Here is a 17,729-nt window from a genome sequence, read left to right as displayed (position 1 = left end):
AGGAGCTGCTGCCTTCTTCGAGGACAGAAAGAAAGGTATTAGCTGGTAAAGAAGCAAGAGAAGGACATTGCAGGCACAGGGAACAGGGTTTGCAGAACCTCAGTCCCGTGACTGTAAGGCAATTTGCAGCAGGAATGAGAAGTGTGCCAGAGACGGCAGTGCAAGGGGACAAAATGGTGTCGGGGGTCCCTGAGAATGTAGGGCCTGACCTGCTGAGCTGGCTCTTCAGTCTAGGAACTCCATCCACGAGCTGAAGGGGGAGCTGTGACTTTCAGGTAAACCATTCTGGGAAAGAAGATGGGAAGAAAACAGGGAAGGACATGGGAACAGAGGAGGATCAAGCTGCTGCAATAAAAGAGGTGAAAGAGGTAACAGAAGCCAGGGGAGAAGAGGAGGAAGTATAGGGAGAGAGTGGTCAAAAAAGAGGGAGAGGCAAGGGCCTCACAGATGAAAAAGAGCCTGTTACTGCAGGGCCCTCCTCCCAGTGACACCCGAATAACACATCTGCTGCTGCCTCCTTTAAACTGCACACATACTGCTCTAGACAAGCAGCTGGGCTACTTTTCAAACCTCAAAATTTATTCTTGAAATGGCATGGACAAACATCATTACCCTATGGACATGTGTGATTACACAAATGGTGTGACTCTACATCATGTGCAACCAGAGAAATGAAGAGTTATACTCCATTTGTGTAAAATGAATCAAAATGCATTCTGCTGTCATGTTTAACTAAATAGAACAAACAATGAAAAAAAAGAAATGGCATGGAGATTTGCATATGTGTGAAGTTCCCTGATTTTAGAGATTTACTTTGAACCTTGAGAGACTGAAGTCAGTTTACAGCAGAATCAGCCTGAAAGACCTTTTAATATTGAAAGGTATTTGGTGCCTGCATCACTGTCCCTTGAGAATGCAAGATGCATCCTTGGCTTCCATGTAAAGGCATATTTTGGAGTAGAAAAAGCATCAGTACTTTCCATTGAGCAGTTTATTGACTGCAGATAGGACTGTGTGTGTGTGTGTGTGTGTGTGTGTGTGTGTGTGTGTGTGTGTGTGTGTGTGTTTGCATGTGCACTTATATGCATAGCATATGTACAACATGCACACTACACAGCAAGCCTCCAGAGCAAGGATTACCTCTGATGGTTTTTTAGCTCTGGCACTTGGCTCAGTATCTGCCATAATGGCAAATACTCAGTAAGGATTTCCTGAATGAATAGTCTTTAAGGGCCATGTGGTTATTGGAGACAAGTGAAGACAGAGCAGCAAAGATAGGAAATGGTCAAAAAAATCTTATTTGATTAAAATATGAATTATGATTCTTACAGGGTATCCTTTCATGGGGCAAATGGACTATACAGAAAACTCTTTGTTCTTTGGCAGCTTATATAATGTGCACTTGATATCTCAATGATTCAGTGATGAGATAAATATTTATTTTTAATTAAGGCATTCACTTGTGTTACACTCAACATACAGTATCAAACATAAACTGTTATAAAGGAATGCTTATGAACTGGAAAGCAACCTTTCTCAATGTCCTTTCTTCTTTTTGAACTTATAAGGTTATAATCCAACAAAATATTCTATCAGGCCACCCTTCACAACACTTTCCTGTTCTGGCCTGTCCCATCTTGCAGAGGAAGCAGCTCCCTGGGGCATGCTGAACTGGCTCAGTACGGTCTAGGAACTCGAGTAGTGGAAACACACAGTCGTTGCATTACATCATAGAAAGGAAGACCGTGGCAGCAGAGGGGAGCCCTCAAACAACACAACACAACTGGGACCCTCTGTATTCCTGGGAGTGCAGATGTTCTCTCCTTCCCTTGATGGGAAAGGTCCTGGCTACTGGGCAGAAGAACTCTGATCAAAGGGAAGAAGGAAGTAGGATAAAGAAGGTTCAGCTTTAGGATGTAAAAGAAAAAAAAAAATTCTAAGAAACTAATTTTATGTAGGAGGATTTTATAAAACTTTCCAAAAGAAGTTCATTTTCAGTAGATAAGCAATAGAATCTGGGTCTTGAGAAAAGAAGTCAAAAGCAGCCCCTGAGGATGCTGAGGGGAAAGGGAAGTGAGATGGCACTTCCTTTCCCAGATACCCTGCACTCGCCCACTGTTCCCATAAGCCCACTTTGTCTTGGCAATGGTGGAAGGTTTGTTTGACTGATTGAGCATGAGCCATAAAACTTCCTCAGCACTTCCTTCTCCCCCGAGTGCTTTCTTGAGTTACTGCCCACCTGACAGTAGCCAGTTCTCCTCTTACAAACTCCTCCCTCCCCAAAAAAACGGAGGCTCAAGGTAGCAGCTCTGACTTTATACCCTGACAAGTCCCCGGGTCCACCTTCTAATATGATTTAATGAGGCAGAGATGCAGAAACCAAGGTGTAATGGAACTGTTCAGACCGCTGTTCTCTTCTGATGGTGCATGTTAAGATGAAGGAAATAGGGAAATGAAAAATACATAATTCATCGACAGCGCTGGAGCCTCCTACATGGTCATAGCAACCTCTGCTTAGGGTGTGGTGGGAGATGATGCTGATGTCTCGGGGCACAGTAGGAGGTAGAGAGGAGAAACAGATTGCCTATAGATAGCATCGGACTATCAATTTACTCACAATACATATGCCTGAGCCGTCCTGGCATCGATTTGAATGTCCATTACAATTGCAGGGAACACAGCGTCCAGTCAGCGGGCCTTTGTTATCCCGATAGTATCCAGGGCTACAACCCTATTTTTCAAAAAAAGTGTTTGATCAATACAAAGAAAGAGAACAAGTGCTGTCCAAAGCACGGGACAATTCTAACTGAGAAGACTTCATTTTCTTTTTCTTTCCTTCAGTCAGTGTGTGGATTTCTGATCTCAACCACCAGCCTACTCCACTTGCCGTATTTGTCAGGTCAAGTTCTGTTTCCAGGCCACCATGGGAGTGTGAGATGCCTGGCAGGGGACTCAGAGAGAGGGATGGCAGTGGGGCCCCTCTTCTCCTGCTTCCTGCTTGTTTTGAGGATGGGTGGAAGCATGGATGAATAAAGGGGATCAAGGCTCTGGTTCTTCTAGGTTCTTACCGGGAGGACAGCTAAGAAAACCATCTTTGAGTAGCTGGGCCCTCTCAAAGTGTGGGTTTGGGTTGTGGAAGTACAACACAGAAGGAGGAAGATTGAGGTGGGGTAGAGTCTTCAGGGGGATTTGCACAATAATGGCCAAATTGCTGGAATCGCTTCACTGCCTCTTATTCACCTGTAGGCAATAGAGAACCCTGGGAGAGAGGAGGTGCTTGAGTTCCCTTTCAGGACTGCTCACCAATATTTGGTCCATGGTGAACACACAAAGACCCTGTTTGAGAGAGTCTCCTGGATTTGGTCTTGGTTTGTTGTTGTTCAATATCGTTTCGATTATTTCTATCTCTAGTACATTGTCTCCTTACTGTGTAATAATAATACTAGTTGTTATTTTTCCTCTGAATGAAGAGGATTATAGTTTTTTTTTTTTCACGAACTGATATCTTTTTTAAAGGATTCTAGTTAAGAATGCCTGCAATAGATTAAAAAAAAAAAAAAAAAAAAAAAAAAAAGCAATGATTCTGGTTGCAATTGCAGAGCATACACCATCTGGTAAGCGAGGCTTTGTTATCCCGATTGTATCCGGGGCTACGACATTATTTTTCAAACAAAGCATTTAATCAATATAAAGAAAGAAGACAATTGCTATCCAAAGCACATGACAATTCTGAGAAGACATCATTTCCCTTTTCATCCTTTCAGTTCAAAATCACTTAGATTTCTGTCTTTAAAGAGGGTTATCGACATTCTCTTAATTTTGGCAGAGCTAATCACAAAGTCAGACATTGCCCCTAGTTTGTTACACTGATCTCCTATATGCCCTATCTTTAAAGCATCAGTAAAAAATAATTAATATTTCAAAATAAAGGGTAGTCTTTCATCTAATTTTCTTTGAAAAACATTTATGTCCATCAAATTCTGAAACCGTAGTCAACACAAATCTTGAACCAAATGTTTCATCCATAGCCATAAAGGTCTTGGTCTGGATAAATGGAAGAGAGGAAGAAAAGTCACCCCCTGGGTGCTTCCCAAGGGTGGAACCCTGCCCCCCTTACTGCCCAGAGCACCTTCCCACATTACCAGTGATGGCTGATCATACACAACAACAGATCATAATTTCCAATATGATGTTCCTTTAAACTATCAGGAGCCATGTTTAGGCAAAGGAACACATTGCAAAAAGTTAGATTACTTTGTGTGCTATATGAATAGACTTGTCTAAAGGAGAATCAAAGTATGAAAGGAATGTTCTTTTGCTGAGAGCACAACGGATAGATACATCTGAACAAAATTTAGCCAGCAATGGTGTGATCCTATCTATGACAAGCACCTATGGTTATCACCACACGTCACATTGCCTGCCTAAAAACTAATTGTATTTGGCAAAGAACAAATTATTTAAATCAACAAATAGATCTGGTTAGTTTAATCAATGTACTTGAGTAAAAGCCTTAATTAAACATGCTTTGGGGAAGGCTAATCTCTCACGATTAAAATTAAATCACTCATCGTAATTTGCTTTTGATTAGAAGCAGAAAAACAGTCTGCAAGAGTTATATGTCATATGACTCTCAGAGCATTACTGAAATGTCATCACTTCCCCCTCTAAAAAACAAGCAAACTCAAATTCTATGTAAAATTCTGTTAGAGCATTCAGATTGTATTGGACACTTAACTAAATGAAAATGAATGTATCCTGGTCTCTTATTTCAGTAAAGGGGTTTGGTAACTAGTTAACTTTTATGAAGTGATAATTTTTCAAGATAGGTTTTCCAGTAAACTTTTATGATGTAAATGATAAGATCATGCCCCTACTCAGTTTCTAGGGCTATTTTAGCAGACATAGGATCTATTTCTCTAAGTGTACATAATATCCAGGAAGTTTAAATAAAGAGCAGAGTTTATATATGCTTCACGCCTGGCAAATCGAAGCATGCCTGTTAGATATTATGCAAACTTTGGTTACTCTTTTTAGACATGGATTTCATTTTTTGTCATGTTTTACTTTGTGGGTAAATTTTCCTGAAAGTAGAATTCAGAAAGTTATAGGCAATGGATTCTTTTGTCCTGAGGCTTGAGTTTCCCGCTTAAGGGCACAAAGTTTCATAGTATATTAACAGCCACAAGCATTCAAGTTCTTAACTGTCTCAGGCATTTCCAGGTGGGCTGATGTTTATGGAGTTTGCGGTTAATAGCTCAGGAGAGCAATCTGTCAGGTACTGTAATAAATACTGCCAGTCAACGATGGGGGAGGCCACCAGCCCCTCCCCCAGCCCACCCATTTACTCCTTAATCACCCTAACTTAAAATGTCATAAGGCTGGGAACCCCTCCTGATCCCCAATCAAAATTTAAAAGGGACATTACCTGGCTGGGTCTAAACTCCACATAACTTGCTTGCAGATGACTTTGACCTGGAGGCTGAAGAAATGCTACCCTTTGTTGCTGTGAACTGTATCCCAGACACTGCCCCAGGACTGCCCCAAAGATCCACAGCCACCCTGTGCTCCAGGCTGGCTGCCTCACTGCGGGGGGCATCCTGGTCCCCGGGCGTCCTGCTGGCTGTGCACAAACCTCTGCTTCTTCCTCTTATACCTGCCCTTCCTGCTCAGTGCCCAGGCCTGCCTGAGTCAGGTAAGGAAGGCTGTCTGCGGCAGGGGGCCCCACCTTTAAACTTCACAGATGAGTCAGCCTGTGCCAGAGCGCACATAACAGTCCCACAGGTAAGCGCACCGCTCTGTAATTCCTGTGAGGTGGGGCAGGCATCACCTTCTACCCACCTCACCCCGCAGACAGCACTAGACGATTAGAGCAGCCATAAATCACAGGCTGAGTCACCGCAAAGAACACACCCTGGGCATGAGGGTGGTAATCCAGTTCCCCCCTTTTCCTTGGGCTATCTATTTTCATCGGGCTAGAAAAAGAGATGGAGGAGAGGGCGATGAATGTCAGCGACCTATGGGCTAAAAGTCACAGGACAGGAGTCCCAGAAAAACCACAGCAGGAAGGTATTTCCAAGTTTAAAAAGCAGAAAGTCTCATGTGAAGATCACCTTTGGGTTTTCTGCTCTCAAAGGTCCAAGAAAGAAAGTGAAGAGTTTTGCTAATTACATTCTGAATATGGAATACAGAGAATGCTGAAGTTTGTCATCTCCTGCTAATCATACTAACATGGAGTTTCCCTTTGCGGAAAGAGCACATTTATAGTGTGAGATATTAAATAGTTCCATTTTATGGCATATTTTAGTTACTGGAGGACAATTCAGGTTGGCAGGACTTAAAGAATGAAGATCTGGTGAAAACTAGAAAATTAGAACATGATTTCTCCTCAAAGAATCCAGGAAATTCTCTGGAATTCTACTCTCCTGAGGACCAGGAGGTGGTGAGGGAGGCCCTGGGTTAGAAAGAGGCCTAAGCACTCTGGGTGAGCTCATGGAAAGCAGAGGTTCAAGTATGGGGATGCTGACCTGTGGGCTCCTTCCTGCTTCTGATCTCGCCATCCTCAGCATCTATTGTGCACCTGTGTTATCCCATGAATTTCTTTTTCATATTTATTTCCTGAAGATAGTCTAGGTAAGACATAAACTCTAGCCCAGCAGAAGCTTGGGCATTGGACAAAGTGTCCCAAGCCATTCCACCATGCAGGACAGCAGCCAAAAATTCCAGCCACAGTGGCTGCCCCAGGGGAATGTTGTGGGTAGAAAATTTTCCTACCTGACATGAGTCACCCATATAGTCAGGGGGACAGGTACACATCTCTACTTCGTGTGCTCTGCGTCCACTTCCTGTGTCAGAGGCCTCCTCCAGCCCCACCTCGCCCAGGGTGAGCCTCTGCGTCTCGGTGAAGTGGAGGCCCCGGATGTGCAGCCCTTGCAGTCTAGACAGCACCGTCATCAGCTCTTCCCTGGACACCAGGGCTCTGCTGCTGGAGTGTCTGAAGTTTCCCTGCAAGAGAAAATGGAGAGTCAGGGGCTCCATCAGGCAAGCTCACTGCCAGGGAGTTCAGAGGCAGACCCCAGAACAAATGTGAGGGAAGACACAGGAGGCAGATGGGAAAGTGAAATAAAGTAAGATGGTGAAGTCCCTCCTGGGACATTTATATTCAGAAGCAGTGCCTTGGGTCACTCCCAGGAAGGGAGAGCACCACAAAAATGGGGGAAAGGAGGGCAAGGGTCAGAGGGCAATAAAATGATATGAAATGTCCCAGTGTTATACTTTCTTTTTAAATGCAAATAAAATGCAACTGAGAAAAATATAGGAAAGGAAGGCATATAGTCATGCAGCAGTCATTAAATGACATAATCGTGACACCACAATCTTTTCTTGCACACATTCATTTTTTTTTTTTCTTTTGTATTGTGGTAAAAACACATCACATGGGATTCATTATCTTATCCATTTCTAAGTGCACAGGGCAGTAACGTGATCTATAAGCTGCATGGCGGATCACTAGGACTTGCTCGTCCTGCAAAACAGAAACTCTGAACCCACTAAACAGAACTCCTCTGCCCCTCCTTCCAGCCCCTGGCAACCCCCATTCTAAGAGCTCTGACACTTTTGATACCTCCATCAGTGGAATCACATGGTAGTTGTCATTTTGTGACTGGCTCATTTCACTTAGTCTACTGTCCTCAAGGTCACCCACATGTAGCACATGGTGGGGTGTCCTCCTGTTTAAAGTATATACTACATTTTCTTTACCTCTTCATCCACTGATAGACTTCTAGGTTGTTTTCATTACTTGGTTATTGTGAATAATGCTGCAAGGAATTTAGGTGTCCACTTATATAATTTTAATTGATTTTAACAGCTTGGGGTATAGTTTGCATATGATAATATTCTCTCATTTTGGGTGTATAATTTTTAGTAAATTTACAGAATTGTGCAACCATCACCATAATGTAATTTTAGGATATTTTCATCATCCCCCAAATAATCTTTATGCCCATTTTAAGTCATTATCCATTCTCAACCCATCTCAAACACTAATCTCTACCCTGTCTCTACAGATTTGCCCAGGCTGAGAATTTATATAAATACCAACTTAATGTCAATAGTCCACAAAAACTTTTCTTCTATTACTTTCATTTCCCCTCTGCTCCTTTGGGCTGCTATTGTCATACAAATGACTTCTTTATACATTGTATGCCCATCAACCCAGATTTATAATTATTGCTTTATGCAGTTATCTTTTAAATCAGATGGGAGGGGGGAAAAAAGAATGACAAACAAGAGCTGGAAGGTCCTTTATATTTACCTCTGTGGTTAATTTTACCAGTGGTCTAGTTCTTCATGTGGATTTTTGAGTTACTACATAATGTCCATTCATTTCAGTCCAAAGGAATTCCTTGAGCATCTTTTGTCAAGAAAGTTGGTTAGCAATGAATACACACACACACACACACACACACACACACACACATATGAATGAACATATATACATATATAAGAAAGTATATATGTACATATATGAATTATATATATATATATGTATATATATATAAATGTCTTCATTTTTCCTTCTTCTTTGAAGGACATTTTGCTGAACACATAATTCTCTATTGATGATGTGTTTCTTTCAGCACTTTGAACATGTTTTCCACTGCCTTCAGATGAGTTAGCCGTTCATCTTACTGAGGACCACTGGGATGTGATGAATCACTACTTTCAAGGTTCTCTGTCTCTGTCTTTCAGCATCTTTACTGTGGTATGTCTCTGTGTGGATCTCTGGCATTAGTCTTATGTGAAGGACTAATTATTAGGCTTTTGGGGTATATACATGAATGCTTTCAACAAACTGGGCAAGTTTTCAAGGATCACTTCTTCAAATATTTTTCTTTCCCTTTTGCTCTTCCCTCTTTCTCTGGTATCCCCATTTCACACATGCTCGTACACTTGACAGTATCCATCATTGTTTTGAATCTGTTTATTTTCCCTCATTCTTTTTTCTTTCTGTTTTTCAGGTTGAATAATTATTTTATTTATTTATTTTTTTTAGTTGTAGATGGACACAATACCTTGATTTTATTTTTATGTGGTGCTGAGGATCAAACCCAGTGCCTCACACATGCCAGGCAAGTGCTCTAACACTGAGCCACAACCCTAGCCCCAGACTGAATAATCTTAATTGACCTTCTTCAAGTTTGCTGATTTTTCCTGCTGCCTAATTAAATCTGTTTCTGAGTCTTTGTCTTCATCAATCTGGGTTGACATACAAAGTATCTTATACTGGGTGACTTAAACACAAGGAGTTGATTTCCACATGGTTCTGGAGGCTGGAAGTTGTGGATCAAGGCTCTGGCTGCTTTGGCACCTGGTGAGGATCTCTTCCTGGCTTGCAGATGCTCTGTCTTCTCACTGCATGCTCACATGATGGAAGGAATGAGCTTGCTGGTGTCTCTTCTTATAAAGACACTAATCCTACCAGAGCTCCACCTATGTATCTCATTTAACCTTAATTACTGCCTGACTCCACACACAGCCACACTGGAGGTTAGGGCCTCAACATATTCTTGGCAGAGGGACTTGATTCAGTCCACAGCCACCCTTTCTAGTGAATTCTTCATTTCCATTACTATACTCTTCGACTCCAGAAATTCTATTTGGTTCTTTCTTACAATTTCTATTTCTTTCTTTATACTCCCTATTTAGTAAGACATTGTTTTCATATTTTCCTTTAGTTCTTTAGACACGATGTCTTTAATTCTTTGAACATGTTTAAATACCGATTTAAAGTCTTTCTCCATTAAGTCTAATGTCTTATCTTCCTCAGTAAAAATGTATTTTTTGCTTTTCCATCAACTTTCCTTTCTATGAACCATACTTTCTCATTTTTTCACATGCTCCCAAATTTTTGCTGAAAGTTGGAAATCTAAAATAACATAATGTGGCAGCTCTGGAAACCATTCCATTTGCTCCATTCCCAAGGATTTTTTGTTATTGTTTGTTTGTTCTGAGAAGTCTGTATTTCTTGTTGTAAATGACCACTAAAGTCTCGGCTTTGTTAGCCTGATGATCAGTTAATAACTTGCAGAGATTTCCTTAAATGTCTAGAGTCAAAAAGTCTCCCAATCTTGGCAAAGTGGTTTTGTGCACATATTGGAGAACCCCTTTGACTCTAAACCAGGCAGTTGATGGCTCTACCTTAGCCTTCACTTCCTGCTTTCATAGTCCCTCAGGGTCAGCCAGAAGTGAGAACTTCAGGGCCTTCTGAGGATTTTCCTCAGCATGTTCACATGTCTGAATGTGTGCACAGACCTGAACAAGTGTAGCTTCCTAAGTCCCCAGTTTATGCCAGAGCTTTTCAAAGCCCCTGTGGACAACTCATTCCCAGGTATTTTAATTTTAAGCTCTGTGATGACCTTACTGATTGCCCCAATCACTTCAGGTAGCCATGAAGTTAAAATAATTGCCTCTGAATGTTTTCAGCAAAATTTCTAGGGGAATAGCTCTAATCATGTCAAGTAAAGACAATGTTCTACAAATGTACCTGTACAGACATGTTGAAATATGCCTGTGAGTTCAAAGGATTCAAAAAGATTTCATCTTGGGTATTGAACAGATACTAATTAAATATATGGAACACTATTTTCTAATGAATGGTTATAATCAAGTAGGTATAATAAAATATTTAATGATCTGTTGAGGCTTTATTTATTTAACCATATTATTTTTATTTCTCTTGATGTAAGACATTTTCATGACTTTTCTACCCATCCACACCAAGTATTTGTTGGACCCTGACCATGTCCTAGGCACTAAGGGAGACTTAAGGATAAGATTTAAGGATGAAGGAGCTATGTTGTGCATTTACAAGCTCACAGGGTTTATGAAACAAGATTAATTAACTATGAAGTGGGAGAGATGGTACTAAAGTGCCATAAAGGTGGTATAAACAAAGCCATGTGAACATGAAATAAATCATATTTTAAAGTACGTGAATTATATTTTATATAATTTTGTATTTTGAATATATTTAAACTTGTATCTAAACAATATCAACATAAAATACACATACATAAATATAAAATATATAAACATAAATAATAAAAAACATAACCATAATTATGTAAATTATACATATAAAATATATAAATTGTATATATAAATTATATTTTATGTAATTTGTATTTCAAATATATATAAACTTGTGTCTACACAAATATAATTTATATGCTAAAATTATTTTTTTAGATGGATACCTTTATTTTATTTATTTTTATGTGGTGCTGAGGCTCGAACTCAGTGTTTCACACGTGTGAGGTAAGAGCTTTACCATTGAGCCACAACCCCAGCTCTATGCTAAAATTCTTAAATAAAAAATTGCAATTGGCTGAAATAATTAGAACACAAACCAAAAGGGATCATTAAGAACCATTGAAAAAGACTGGAAGAAAAAAAGAAGAAGAAACACTGAATAGGTGCTTTCCTTTACCTCAACCATCTGCACTCTCCCGTGATACAGCCGGTCTGGCCGGGGGTGGCTTGACTCCTCATGGATGATGGACATGTGCTGACCCTGTTAAAAGAAATACATGACTGCACCAGTCCTTGGCTAGGACGTTTCAAGATTTATAATTGATGTAAAAACAAATTTCTATGTATCTACATTATTTGAAAAGGTTGACTCTAAAACATAATTCAGGTAAATAGAATTAACAATATGGAAACAGAATAACAACTAATACAGTGCATTTTCACAAATAGAAAATTAGGAAAATTGCCTTAACTGAAAATGACTTAAAAAGATGGAAGCAATTTAAAAAAAAAAAAAAACTGCTTTGCAATAAATGCATGAAAGTGATGTTTTCATTACTGCTTACAGTGCCAGGCTGTGGTAGCAGGAAAGTGCGTTGGTAGGTGCGTTACTGGAGTGGGAGGGAGAAGGGCAGGGTTGGTAGAGCCCAGCTGTGCAGCTTGCCTAGCCAGGGAACTGCACAGCTGGTGTGTGGAGGGAGGAATTAGCTTGTATCTTTTGTCCTGTGGGATCCAACCTTGCTCACTCTCAGCCTTCACCCCCTCGCCATTACACTGGTTCTTAGGGGGCTTTTAATAAGGCAGAATGGGATGATTGGCACACCCCCATCAGCAACCCTACCTCACACAGAACACACATAACAGCCCAGCTTTTCTGTGGGACCTCCAAACCTGAAGGCGTTCCATTCATGAGGACTGGGGTTTCAGAAAGAAGAGCATTATCTAGAATCACAAATCATTTGAAACCTTAATCTAAGAAACATGCCTGAAAGGCTCTTAATTATAGTGGTTTAGAACAAAGCAGCAGAGTAAATGTTTCATGAGCCTAAGCCATTTTCCATGTTTAAAGGTGAAATTAAGGAAAATTTTGGTCATTACTTCTCAGTGAGTTCCAACCATCTGCATAATCATCTCCTTGGCACTAAAATATAAGTACACTGGTAATCTGAACTGAGATGCTTTACAAAACCATGAAACTGAAATACAGTATGATGCAATAGTATTTTTATTGTGTAGCTTTCCTTAGGCCATAACTCTAAAATCTTTCCTACTTTATTTTCAAGATGATCTGCAAAGCTTCCTTGGAGTTTTTGAAACAGTTCAATATATTTGATTGTGACTAAAAATAAAACTCAGGTTGGCCATACCTGAACATAAATATCTACCAAGGATGGGAGTTCCTCAGCTGAGCTGTGTGAGACTTGCTGGTCCCTGTTGATAGTGACTGACGTGAGAAAACCCTTCAGGAAGTTGCAATTGCATTGAATTTAATCTCTTAGCATATAAACCAGAAATGGAGTCACCTTCAGGCTATGGCACCCTGATATCTGCATTCAAGGTACTGTGCCTACAATGTAGAGGATGCAAAGCAGGATGTGACATCACCTTACCTCAAAGAATTTTCCAGATTGCATTTCTTGATTGTATACCACACATCTGGAGTGTGAATGCTATTTCTCAAAAAAAACCAGAGTAGCCCCCCACTATCTAGATCAAGTTAAATTAATAGCATATTGTTAAGCACCCTCCCTACCCTTCCTGGTTTGCTTTCAATGACTCTCACACACTGATAATACAGACAAGATGGACTGGTCCCCTTCAAGCACAGCCTCCAGCCCTGCTTCGCCCCCATGCCTGGGTTTCCCTGGGTGCCTCCCCCTGGAGAGGCATTTCTCCTCTTGTACCCATTCTTGAGGACTTGACCCAAAAGGAATCTTCTCCATGAAGCCTTCTGCAGGCCTCTCAGCCTACCTAACTTCCACCCCAACTCAGCCTCCAGCTCCGATAGAGCCTGGTTTATTCTTCTCAAATACTTACTGCTCAGTGGATTAAGTCATTTGCATATCTCCCCCAATTTCCTCCTTTTTGGAGGACAGGGGTCACCTATCCTTTACAGAACTCAACAATGTGGCCTTGTATGTGTCAAGAGCTCAAAAGCATTTATGAAACGAAATCAAAAGACAGAAGTGCAAAAACATAAAACATGAGACAGTTACTTGTGAGAAGCAAGGGCAAAACACACTTAAATAGTTCGGGGTTAAGGGGGACCATTTGGTCAGAGGTCACAGGATCCTGAGAAGGTGCTACATGCTCTAAACTTCCTTTTCAGTTTCTCCAACACATTGGAAACAACTTAATCAAAACTTTTTGTAGGCCACACATCAGGATGTCCTCAATTTAGCTCGGCACCAACTGTATTCACTGTTTCTTCCACTTGGGTGTTCTGATACCTACTGTGAGCTGCACATCTGGCTTCTTTTCCAGAAGAACCATGTCACCAGGTAAGCCAAATGACTTGACTTGGTAAGTGAGGAAGCCACCATATGAAGAAACCTAAAATGAAGTAGCAGCATAGTGTTAAAAGAGATTATGCCAATATTAACCCATACAAGGCCCTTAACATCTGGAAAGAAACACAACCAACCTGTTAACAAGGGTAACATCTAGAGAGTGGGACTGGGGATGATATTTTAACCTTCTACTGAACATCATTTTACTGACAGCATTTAAACTATCTAGCATGAACATGATTGAGTTTTATAAGCAAGAAGATACTTCTTTTTAAAAGAAAAAACAATAGTCATACTGACACAAATAAGTTCTTTTTTTTCTAGATGACTACTAAATCAAAATATTTATTTAATCTACAGCAATTCTAGGAAATCTAGGCCACTGGTTTCTTATTTAACTGAGAGACTTAGATAATATCTATCAGTCACAATGTGAACCTCTAAAAATACATTTTCAAAAAAAAAATTCCCTGAAAACAGATGGTGACTATTTCCCAAGTTGTTATGAGTTTCACTGGGTACAGAAGATGTGATCAACAACTGTGTTAGGGATATGGACTGTTTCTTGGTGCTGGGTAAGCAGCATGATCATGGTGGCAATGAACAGTGAATGGTCATAGTTCTCTGACAGTCACTTCACCTCTGGTGCTGATGCTTCTCATCCTTGCAGTAAACACCAATCAAGAAGGAAGGGTGGGAATCAGAGGCAATGTTACTTCAGCTTAACAGAACAAAATACCCAGGAAAATGCAAACAACAGACAGCAGGGGTGAAGCAGTGCTTTTGGAGGGTCTCGATCCACAGGAGTTTCTCCCTAGGACCTATGATTGGACAAACCTCACAGAGTTGTATTCTGGGAGTTGGGAGGTATTTCAGTGACATCTTGAATCATCTTACTGAGATTAAGTATTGCCTTTCTGATGGGCTAAAGTGGTTTTAAAATTATGTCCACAAATTCTTTAAGACTTCTCTCACTTGGGCTGGGGTGGTAGAAGAGCACTTGCCTAACATGTGTGAGGCACTGGGTTCCATTCTCAGCACCGCATATAAATAAATAAATAAAAGTCCATCAATAACCAAAAGAAAAAAGAAAAAAAAAGACTCCTCTCTCTGGGAAATGAAACTTTTTTCGCCTCCCTTTGAGTGTGGCCTGGACTTAATGACTCAATTCTCATGAGTTAGAATAAGGCAGAAGTGGGAGTATGTCCTTTCCAAGGTTCGGTTATAAAGGATTGAGGCTTCATTCTTGAGTTCTACAGTATATTTTCTCTGTCTGTCTCATCAACTGCTTTGGGAGAAGCCAGCTGCCATGTAATGAAGACTCTCATGTAACCTAAGGAGGGTCTCATGTAATGAGGAACTGAGGCCTTCAGCCAGCAGCCAGCAAGGAACAGAAGCCATGCTAATAACCACGTGAATAAACTTGGAAAAATCCTTCAGTCCCAGATGACTGCAGCCCTGGCTGACACCTTGACCACAACCTTCGAAGAGACCCTGGGTTATCACTTCCTGGATCCCTGATCCACAGAAACTGTGCAACGTAAAAATTGTTGCTTTTAAGCTGCAAAATGTTGGGGTAGTGTGTTATACAGTAAAGAATAACTAACACATGGGCTCACCATAGAGAGGTGAAGAGCAATATTAAATGAAGGAGAAGTAGATCATACAAGAGAAGCAACACTTCACACTCAAGACATCAAATCCAGAGTCCTTTAACTGGAAGACAGAGTTAGAGACTGTGGACCAACAAGTCATTCTCAATGTGTGATAATCACTTCACCTGGGCTGGGCCCTGTGAAACCTATCTCTTCTCAAAGATTTTACCCTCCCTAAGCTTGAAGCAATATCATCCGGTGATGTATCCACACAGGCCTGAATTTCTGTCCTCATAAAATAAGCAGAGTTGGCCAGGCTCTGGAATAATTTATGCAGCAAGGGAATTTATAAGCTCCCCAAGGAGCGTGTAACTAAATGCACGTGATTCTGCTTATGAAGTTGAGCTGCCACGGATCCTGCACTTCTTTTAATAAGCTTCTGAGTCACTTTTCAGCTTTTGTTTTCCTGACAAGGCACCTTTTCTTCTGCTCTTAAACAAAGAATCCTCCGCACTGGCATTTAAAGATGTACCTGTTCTATTTGCAACGGATATTATTTAAATGATTATATCTCTCCTTGGAGGAAAATCCTTTGGCAGTAAGTAAAAATAGAGAAAAAAAATTGTGCATTATGATTTCCTTTGCTTGGGAGCTCATGCATGCAGAGCAGGAGAGGTAATTCTTCCCTCACAATGGGGGGGCGTTTTCATTATTGATTAACCTTATTTCTTAAATGTTAGTAACCTGAACTTTCTGATGTTTCCTTCCAGACCCCCAGTGGATGATGTTCATGCAGTGATAGAGGAGGCCCACAGAGGGCTCAGAAGAACTTCAGGCCCTCATTACCTTGTCCCCCAGGTAAGATGGAGGCGCGATCCAGGAAGCACTGTGCACTGTTGAGGGCAGCTCCTGGAGGTCTGCCACGACACTGTTGCTACCCGGGTTGAATGAAACAGGGACATCCACTCCGTTTGCTGTCTCCAGGCGCCATCCCATCATATCCACAAACTGGAACACAAAAGCAGGTCATGGAAATGTGTGGTTGTGACTTCTTGAGGGATGGCTACATTATGTGACATAGAAAGAGCCATAGTGTAACCACCTAGCTCCAAAATCTTCCTTCATGTGTCCCTCTTTTTTTTTTATTTTTATTTTTTTGAGACCCAGGGCCTCAAGCATGCAAAGCATGCACTGGGCTATACCCTCATCCATGCGTCTTCCTTTGAGCCCGCCCTTCCTGAGACTCTCATGCTGAAGGCCTCACCCACCACTGCCCCCATCAGAACCACGGTGACTAGGAGTTCTCAGTGGGCAGTGACCATATATTTGTCACCATATATTTGTGGGACTTATCCTTATATCCCAGCACACATCAGCGTTCTTAACATTTAGTATTTGCTCAATGAATGTTTTGATCATAAATAATTATATATGAATAATAATTAGAACTATGAGCATGTTTAAAAGGTGAGTTCCATATAGAGACAAATGTGTTGCTGTCATTATTTCTTTGCAAATGGGGCATCAAAATTAAATTTTTTCTGGTCATGAAAGAAGCCAGTTCCATTTTGAGGGGAGAAAATAGAAAGAATTGATAAAGCATAGATTAAGAAAAATGCCTTCTGGTTGCCTGAGGGGTAAGGAGAGAAGACCAGGACAGATTTACAAACTAAATTTTTTTGCCAATTATAAGTCTGCACTCCTTTGTAGGAGGCAAGCAGTAAAATATATAGAATAATCTTCTTTTGAGTCCTTGTTGGACATAAGACATTACTTACACAAGGCAAGGAAGCATGAGGCAATTGATTCATGGAAAAATGGAAACAACAAAAGTTGTTTTATGAAGTTAATTTAGACAGTGACCAAAGAAAAGATGTGGTAAAATAGGTGAGAATGAAAGTAAAACAGGAAGATGATAAGAAGAAAAGAGAAAGGAAGGATAGGATGTTGTACTGAAAGATATCTATTTGGTCTTTGTTCCTGGCTCCTGGCACAGTGCTTCCAAAACTCATAATTTCCCAAGTGTTAGGGGATGATTGGAACACCTTTTGTCTAATATTTGGCCTTAGTTCCTAGTTCCTGACACTAGAGCTTCTAGGACCATGGGCTCTCGGGAGTGACAAGAGTGTTATGCTAATGAGATGCCTGGTGATGGGACCATTAGATAGCTTCAAGATGGTGGCTGGTGGCCAGAGACACCAAGGCATGAATAGAAGTTGAAACTTACAGCCCTACTTACCTGACCTCTTGGGAGGGATTGAGCTGATGACCAATGGCTAAGCCAACATAATGGAATCTTCATAAAATT

At 40.8% G+C, this 17,729-nt stretch overlaps 1 protein-coding gene across 1 annotated transcript in view; it reads right to left on the bottom strand.

Moving 5' to 3' along the window:
• The window catches only part of LAMA3 (laminin subunit alpha 3), a 248,463-nt gene that overhangs the window by 75,020 nt on the left and 155,714 nt on the right, over nt 1-17,729 (bottom strand). Inside the window, 5 exon segments of the mRNA XM_079108746.1 lie at nt 2,618-2,731; nt 6,775-7,005; nt 11,495-11,578; nt 13,771-13,869; nt 16,268-16,429. Of these exon segments, the coding sequence (XP_078964872.1) occupies nt 2,618-2,731; nt 6,775-7,005; nt 11,495-11,578; nt 13,771-13,869; nt 16,268-16,429 (690 nt within the window).

Source organism: Sciurus vulgaris, assembly GCF_902686455.1.
Source record: "Sciurus vulgaris genome assembly, chromosome: 13".
NCBI classification, from domain to species: domain Eukaryota; kingdom Metazoa; phylum Chordata; class Mammalia; order Rodentia; family Sciuridae; genus Sciurus; species Sciurus vulgaris.
This window is presented reverse-complemented; position numbering and strand designations above follow the sequence as displayed.